The sequence below is a fragment of the Cygnus atratus genome, chromosome 1 (genome assembly GCF_013377495.2).
Source record: "Cygnus atratus isolate AKBS03 ecotype Queensland, Australia chromosome 1, CAtr_DNAZoo_HiC_assembly, whole genome shotgun sequence".
NCBI classification, from domain to species: domain Eukaryota; kingdom Metazoa; phylum Chordata; class Aves; order Anseriformes; family Anatidae; genus Cygnus; species Cygnus atratus.
Genome location: NC_066362.1, coordinates 15,260,789 through 15,269,028, shown reverse-complemented (window position 1 = coordinate 15,269,028; position 8,240 = coordinate 15,260,789). Strand labels below are relative to the sequence as shown.

The window sequence follows — 8,240 nt, the reverse complement described above, 5'->3', positions numbered from 1 at the left end:
TACTGCCACCTTTATAAAAAAGTACTCTTAACTGTCCAATTAAGTATGCAGCACAAAAATTGAAACAGATGAAGGAGGTGTAGCTTTTATTATTTTCTTTTCATATCTACAGAAGGGATTTCAGAGCCTTTCTTTCATGTTACCAAATGGGAAGTTTTCCAACTGTACGAATTATATAAAGTGACAGAGGTAAATGCCACTTCATGACCAAAACCAATCTGCTTCTCTCAGACATGGCAAGCCAGTTCATGGCCACTTCCACACGAACATAACCATAAGTAAACAAAATAATTTGAATTTACACCACTGAGGAGTGTACATGTAAACAGAATCTTCTCAAACAAAACTAGCCCCAAAACCACCACCCACACCCGTAACATCATAACCTGGTTTCGTGTCACACCCAAAGCTGCGTTTCTGATAAATTTATCTTGGTCTTGATACTGCACAAATTAAAAAAGACAAAAAAAAAAGACAAAAAAAAAGAAACTAAAACAAACCCAACAAACCTGAAATACAGTGTTTGGATGTCTGATTTCTAGTGTCATGAATTCACCGCAGCCTGAATTCATTAAAAGTAACAGTAGATGTTAGTAAAAATATCAAAGTTTCCTTAGTATTTCCCCTTATGTTTCCCACTTGGATAGCATTAGTGCCAAAACGGTGTCCTGGAACCGTGTCTGTGTTGACTTCACATAAAAACCCACCACTTTTACAACCATGTTTCAATTTAATTATTGTACACAGGTTAACAAAAATGTATCACAAGTGAAACTAAACGTTGGATTTAACAAAAACAATATTCAGAATGGTACAACACGTGTTCTTTTTCTCCAGGAAGTAATATTACAAGCGTTCATCTTAAGGACAATTTAGCCACACTATAGACAGAAGTTCTGTTAAAATGCAACTGTGGTCTACTAAGCCACTTATTTTAGCACTACAGAGTATCTGAAGTCAGAGTCCTACATCCAAGGCTTAAAAATCAGTAAAGATCCAAACCCAAAAACGTCTTACAGTCAAAATGACAGTATTTAAAAAAAACAACCCCCCCCCCAACAATTAATTAAAAGGCTGTTGTATATAGTTTTATCCTCTTCACAGCACTCTCTATTCATATAACTGCTCGTATCATTGGTAATAGGGTCTGTATCTGGCTTGATCAGGGTGGTGTGGTCCAGGAAGAGGGGCCTGAGCAGGAGGCCCTTGCATTCTTGGAGGTGGAGGCGGCCCTCGTGGAGCTGGCCAAATCCCTGGACTCATCCCCCCTGGCTGCGTGAAAGGGGGGCTAAGAGTCCCTTGATCTTCACTGAACTGTGGCAAAGAGTTAGGGTTGTAGTGGTGGGGAGGGGGCGCGCTTACATTTACGGGGGGGCCTCCGTGCTGAGGAGGGGGAGGTCCCGGAGGAGGATGATTCATGTATGGCGGCATCTGGGCAATTATATGTCCAGGTGGCGGGGTTATTGGAGGAGGAGCAGAGGTCATTGGTGGCGGAGGAGCTTGGCTATACACCATGTGAGGAGTGCCTGCTGCCTGGGGAGGATGCTGCAGAGGATGGCTTATTGGTGGAGGTGGTGGTGGGGGTGGCGCGTAATGCTGCTGTGGAGGCATTATATGGTGAGGGTGCGTTACCACCGGTTGACCCTGATACTCGGGATGATGGTGAGCGGGTGCCGGGGCTGGCGGAGGTGGTTCTCGAGCACCCGAACTGGAATCATCCTGAATGGGAACAGTTATCAGGTTGCTGTGTTTCCGCGTGGAGATGCGGAAGGTGTCCTGACTGACCGGGCGGGGCGGTGGCGGAGCCATGGCCATCTCCGCCGGAGGGGCACGGATGTCTTCGTGTGGCTGGTTGTAATGCTCGTGGGGCACGTGCTGCAGAGGAGGCGGGGGCATCATGATGTGCTGCTTTGGCGGAATGTGGCTCATGTGGTGTTTCTCAGGCGGCATTATGAAGCGCTCAGGAATTTCGGCGGGTGGCGGGGCAATCGGAGGATGAACGGGCTCGAGTGGAGGGCGAGTAACGGGCTTCCCAGCTCTCATATGGCGGTGGTTGATGTGAGCTTGTAGGTCCCTCTGCGACAGGTAAGTTCTCTTGCACCCTTGAACAATGCTACACATGAAGAGAGACCCTCGTACGCACTGCTCGATTCGCTGCACAGGTTCGTTACAGCTGAATGAGAAGAAAAAATTAGTTTACTGTCATCACAGACAATAATCTGCATGTTTTTGTTGTTGCTGTTGTTAGCTGTTGTTACAAGTCAACCATTTTGCCATAATTATCCAAATCTGATATCACGTTTTTCCCCCCACTGCAGCAATGAAAAACATTTTGTTGATTTTGAAGTTAAATAAACTTGTAAGCCTCCAAGTACAACTGTGAAATAACCAACATTTCATGGGGTGGAAATTTAGATATAGCATCACCCTCTGTCACAAATTCCCTTGGCGTTTTAATACTTACCCAGAGTCACACTGAGTAATTAAACAGCTTTTTGTTCCTTTTCAAACTCGAGCAATTACACTTTATCTACACAAATATTTAAACAGCAACGTAAACATTAATCTTTTACACTCTATTAACTGTGAGATATGAAACTATAATCCAGCGGTGCAGTAAGAATACTCTGCTACCTCTCCTAAATGCACATAAAGAAGAAACATTAATACATTATCCGAAATGAGGCATTTAATTTTCTCTCCTACATCTCCTTTAAGAACAAATTTCAGGAGAACTTACCCTGGACACATTTTGTCTCCCTTTTTCTCATGGAGTATAGCACAGTCATAGCAGAAAACATGCTTGCAAGGTATCTAGAAGAAAAAAAGGCTCTGTCAAGACAAGATACGTCATTCCACAGCACACAATTCCTAATAACAGAAGCACTTCAGTTACTTATAAAACAAACAGATATAGCAGTTAGCAGTCTACTTTAAATAGAACAGTTCAAAAACAGTTTGAGTCTGGGGCTTGGGAAAGCAAGGCTTTTGTTTTGTGTGTGCTTTTTTTTTTCTTTTTAAGAAGTTGGCAAAAAAAGTATAGGTAAAAATGTGAAGTTTTCCAGTAATACTGAACCTTTACAGAAACCGTATATGCAGTCTAATTACACTTACCTTATGTGCAAGCAGGGCATGTCTTAAAAGCATCATCAATCATCGACAATCGTCAAGTCAGAGCCCTACGTCTGCTACATCACACAGAAATCTAAATCTCTGGGAATTAGTTACACTACTTTTAAAGACATAAAAAGTGTTTTCTACCTTGGTTGTAAATCACCCAGTGACATAAAAAGATCATTTTTAAAGCCAAGTGGTACAAGATTGAAAACCACTGAACAGGAACAAAAGTCTTTCAAATTTGGGGGTTTTTGTTTTAAAGCTTCTCATTTTAACACTTTCAAGCTTACTTTACTAAATCAAGGAGCAAAGTAAACTCGATCAGAACAAAACATTTCAGTAATTAAGGCCCTGGTTCTATCCTGCTATTCTTCTGCTGCTGATTTCTGCAGACCTCCGAATAAACCATCCCTAGAGGCTTCGCAGTGATACAGCAATACCGAAGTGTACCTCAAGGGAAACCATGGCTGCTGCTTCCACTGCTGGTTTCACTCACCATGCGTCCATAGGTTTTGATGGGCAATCCACACTTATCACAGAAATGGACAGGTGTATCGTCCTTCTCCCCCAGCAGGTTTATCTGGTAGAAGAGAGAAAGGGGCAGGGAGAAAAAAAAAAAATCACTAAAGCTGCTCATTTCAATCATCATCAACCAACACGTTACTTCTGAATTAACTGAGAATGAAGCAAGAACACCACAAACATGACAAGGCAGAGAATGTATTTTTAGTAAGCACTGTTATTTTAAAAAGTATTCAAAGAAAGATCCATGATTTTCCAACCACGACTGTACCTTATAATCCCAAAAAATGGGGCCAGGGAATCTCCTTTGATTTCCAAACATCTCACCTCCTTTGCATTCATACCGCTCCTCTTCATTATAATCAAATTCTTCTGTGGAAAGAAGAAAGAGGAGAAGACAAGCCAACTACAACACTTCCCCAGTTGACACCAGCTGCTGTTAAGCGCATGCATCATTTATAATGAAATAATCAAGAAAGGCCACGACATTGCCAGCCTGCTGGGCCCATTCTGCGAGAACGTACAATGAGAAAAGTAAGAATTCATTTTGGGAATTGGCATCATTTATTCCTTATAGCACAGCAGAGCCTGGAAATGTGAAACTTGCTTTGTAGTTGTACAGAACCTCGGATTCCAGGTCTTCAAAACTGACTGGAGCTGCAGAATAACATGCTTCCTTCTTACAGGGCTGGTGTTTGTAGTGTTTACTTACCTTCATCACCAGCTTGGGTCTTGGAAGGCATCCTGTTCATATTTCTGGGAGTCCGAGGTGCAGGTTTGGCTTTATTGGTCTGTTTTGAGATCAGCTTTATAGGGATTCTTCTACGAACATCAAGACCACCCAATGATCCTGAACTATTTGTTCCTTGCAAATCATTGTCTGTGAAAGAAAAAAAAAGCACTTGCTATTTCTCAGTTATTAAATAGTGTCTAAAGAGGCTAAATATTAACCGAACAGTTATCACATAAACAGAAGTTGTTTTCAAAACAACCATGGTTTTAGGAAATCTACCTCTAGAAACGAAGTTATTAAAAAAACCAAAACTAGTCTGTCATTTTTGCAGTAGGAAAAAAAAGGTTAACTGTACAGCTCTTATCACAGCATGAACAGTACTGAAGAGTCAATTCTTTGTACAACCTTGATAGCACAGAATTTCTTACGAGAAAGCATTTTTACAGTTCACGTGAGCTGTTCACAAGCTGGAAGGAAACTAGTCTCCACATTAACTCATAGCGCCTCGACATACCACTTCGAGGTTTAGCGTAAAGAATCAGGGAAATATTGGTGCTTAGGGTACGCAGCAGTTTCCTTGCTAAAGCGACACGGACTGTTCTCCACCACCGAATTCTCGTTAACCAGATTTAAAGCTGAGTGCCAGGGCAAAGGAAAAAAGAAATTGCCTGACTCATGCCTAAGCACACACAGGCTCCACGAGATAGTCTGGAGGGGACAATGCAACAAGCAACACCAAAGAAGGGGGTACAAGGCACAAACTACCCCAGCCTTCAGTAAATTTACCTTAACCCACCACACAGCTTCTCATTTACACCAGAACTGAATTATGGCCTTCACAGATCTACCCGGCTCACTTCCATTTTAACTGGAAATCTTGTCAACACGTATCCCTACCAGCCCTTTGCAACCAAGGGTCAAACTTCTACAAAAACCACTATTAGGCTCCTATTCAGAACCCTTTACATCCTTATCCACTCCAGGAACTAGGTGGGTATACACATAAGGAAAACCAGCAGTTAAATTCACATTTTGAAACCAAATCACCCGAGAACTTCATTTGGAAGCCTCGTGCACACCCCAGCATTTTCGGGGATGTGGTTTGGGTGTTTTTATTTACAGCGTTCAGATTCAAGCCCTGCCCACGCTTTTGATCGGAAAAGTGAAGACGTAAATATTTAACGTTGTTGTCATTTCTGGCCCGTCATGAGAGGACTTCACATCAGAGGCTGGAAATGTTTAAGGCGGGGGGCGTGCTCCACCTCCGAGCTGTGCCACAAGCTGTTGGGGTGTGAGCCTTGCCAACCCACCGCAGGGACAGCTGGGACCACCACCGAGGCAGCCGGACACTGAAATCGGGGCCCCATTATCGTGCTCTGCACTTCGCCTGCTGTGAATTACTGTTCCTCAAAGCTTGTAGCTTCCCTATGCAATACAACAAGTCAAAGGAAAAACAGGAAAAAGAAAAAAAAAAAAGGGGTCTTGCTATAAATCGTTCAGCACCTAACACCAAAATTAGGAACTGCAACAAAGTTTCACATTAGGACTCTGCCCTGACAGTCACTGCACCTCAGCACCAAGAACTCTGAGGTTTTCTGAGCTAGATAAACCCCCTGATTTCCCATAGCACTGCTTCACTCCAAAAGGAAACACACAAACCCGCAAAGACGACACAACCTGGTTCATTTGCTTTTTTCAGGCTGTCTTGTTGGCTGGACAGGTGACCCAGCAAGCAAACAACTCAGACACCAGGTTTACAGAGAGACAGGCTAGCACATCAGAGGCAACGGTAAATGCTAAAGTTGCCTGTTTTCCACTTGCTGGGAAGATATTTTTAACTATACCACACAAAAAGACTCCACTACAGACCAAAAAAGTCCACGAAGATCTCAGTCCATCTGCAAATATGGATAACTAAAACTAAATATAATATAATATATAACTAAAGCAAATCTTTGTATGCTCCACTGACCTGCTGGTAGGAAGCAGTTACGCTGTGATGCTTCCCAAGACCTTTGCAAGCTAGCAGTATTTGCGTGACTTAGATACTCGCTGAACCAAACGAGCAAGTTTTAGTCATTCATATTTACAAGAGAATAATAGATTCCAGTACGAGCATGCAAATCCAGCAGGATTAAGTCTCAAACGAAACAACAACAAAAAGTACCCCAAATTAAGCCCCACCCCAAAGTACCCAAAGCGTTTAACTACTCAGAGAAGATACAACAGAGGCCTAGAGTACCACCTGCATGAGCTTTCCTTCGGTTATATTTTTGAGTTCCAGAGGTTCTTAAAATCATACAAGCACAGGATCGTTAGTGCTGGAGAAGCCCTCCAAGATCACCTGGTCCAACCACCCCCCTACCACCAACGTCACCCACTAAACCCTGTCCCTAAGCACCACGTCCAACCTCTCCTTGAACACCCCCAGGGACGGTGACGCCACCACCTCCCTGGGCAACCCGTCCCGGTGCCTGACTGCTCCTTCGGAGCAGAAACGTCTCCTCATTTCCAACCCGACCCCCCCCCGGCGCAGCCCGAGGCCGCTCCCCGAGCTCCCCCCAGCACGCAGCCGGGTTCGGCTCCCCTCAGAGCGGGCCCCACGCACCCGCCCCGCCGCCCCCCGGCCCCGAGGCCCAGCCGAGGCCGGGCGCTGCCCGCCCGCAGCGCAGGGCCGCAGCCCGGGGGCCGGGGAGGGCCCCGAGGGGCCCTGAGGGGCCCCGAGGCCGCGCGGGAGGCGCCGAGGCCCCGCCGCCGGCTCCTCACCAGTGTGGGCCATGGCGCGGCGCAGGGCGCTCTGGGAGCGGAAGGGCGAGGCCGGAAGCGGAAGAGGGGGGCGTGAAGCGGGGCGCGGCTGGGCAGGGCCGGCGGGGCCGTGCTGCGGGCTGGGAGCACGCGGAGGGGGCGGGGGGGGGGCATGGAGAGGGGGGGGGCGGCACCGGGGCTCCGTTACCGGGGGGGGCCCGGGTGGAGGGGTGGAGGGGGGTGGTGCCGCGGTGGCTGACGGGATGGCGGCGGGGGAGCGGGGCATGCTGGGAGTCGTAGTGCCGGGCATCCCGCGCATGCGCGATGAGGGAGGGGGAGGCGGGAGTGGGGCTGGCCGCCATGTTGGGGGGATCTGTGAGGGGAAGGGGTGGCGGCAGGGTCCTGGCAGGGGGCTCAGGGCCAGGAGAAGGGGCAGCGGGCACGGCCTGGGGCACAGCGGCTCCCTTCTGCGCTGTGCGGGTGGCTGAGCGCCGGCACAGGCTGCCCGCAGGGGCTGTGGGGTCTCCTCCTTGGAGACCTTCAGAAGCCGGCTGGACGTGGGCCTGGGCAGCCTGCTCTGGGTGTCACTGCTTGGGCAGGGGCTGGAGCTGCTGGGCTGCAGAGGGCCCTGCCAGCCTCACTTTGCTCTGACAAAACCTGACCCTGTGCCTTCTTGGGGAAGGATAAAAAGTAAAAATGAGGCAGCGTGTCCTGGTCAGGAGCCCTGTCTGGCAGCCTAGGGGGATGGTGTCCTGGTACGCTGGGCTTCTAACAAATTAAACAAATCTGAAACTGCACTGGGCTCTGCCAGCTGCTGACTGACCTGTGTTTTACTGTGGAAGTGGTAAATGCCTTATGATTGGAGCTATCCTGTAAGCAGGTTTATAAAAACTTAACATGGCTTGATGGAACAGGGGACCTCCAGTATGTACTAAAGCTTCATAGGAAGAGCGCTCTGCCCCAGAGACTACTTTCTGGATTTCTATAAAGTTAGGGTTTTGAAAATACTATGCAAAGAATGTGCATAGCACTGAAGGAATATACAAATAATGAAATCCCAGGCTATAGGGCTGAAAAGGCCCTCCAGCCTCAAGTGCTCAAGGCCCTTCGGTACCTCAATCTC

General features: G+C 47.1%; 1 protein-coding gene across 4 annotated transcripts; it reads right to left on the bottom strand.

Moving 5' to 3' along the window:
* Positions 1-710: 710 nt before the first annotated feature.
* Positions 711-7,179, bottom strand: CBLL1 (Cbl proto-oncogene like 1). Of its 4 annotated transcripts, none has more exons than XM_035549490.1 (6): positions 7,139-7,179; positions 4,352-4,519; positions 3,911-4,011; positions 3,614-3,697; positions 2,741-2,814; positions 711-2,173 (listed from the first exon to the last, which is right to left on the bottom strand). In XM_035549490.1, exons 1-6 carry the CDS (start codon positions 7,149-7,151, stop codon positions 1,132-1,134), a joined length of 1,482 nt encoding a protein of 493 aa, XP_035405383.1. In that variant the 5' UTR covers positions 7,152-7,179; the 3' UTR covers positions 711-1,131. The 4 variants fall into 4 exon arrangements, with proteins under 4 accessions (XP_035405383.1, XP_050564035.1, XP_035405382.1 ...); XM_050708078.1 differs by having other exon boundaries at positions 3,911-4,008; positions 7,139-7,176; XM_035549489.2 differs by lacking the exon at positions 7,139-7,179 and adding an exon at positions 6,618-6,851 and having other exon boundaries at positions 3,911-4,008.
* Between the last annotated feature and the right edge of the window lie 1,061 nt (positions 7,180-8,240).

Bases quoted from the DNA above. Each gene is read 5' to 3' on its own strand.
- CBLL1 (XM_035549488.2), bottom strand. From the start codon at position 6,672: ATGATTTTAAGAACCTCTGGAACTCAAAAATATAACCGAAGGAAAGCT. The intron at 4,520-6,617 runs GTGGTACTCTAG...TTTCTTTCACAG, and splicing joins CCGAAGGAAAGCTCATGCAG to ACAATGATTTGCAAGGAACA. The intron at 4,012-4,351 runs GTAAGTAAACAC...TTCTTTCCACAG, and splicing joins GACCCAAGCTGGTGATGAAG to AAGAATTTGATTATAATGAA.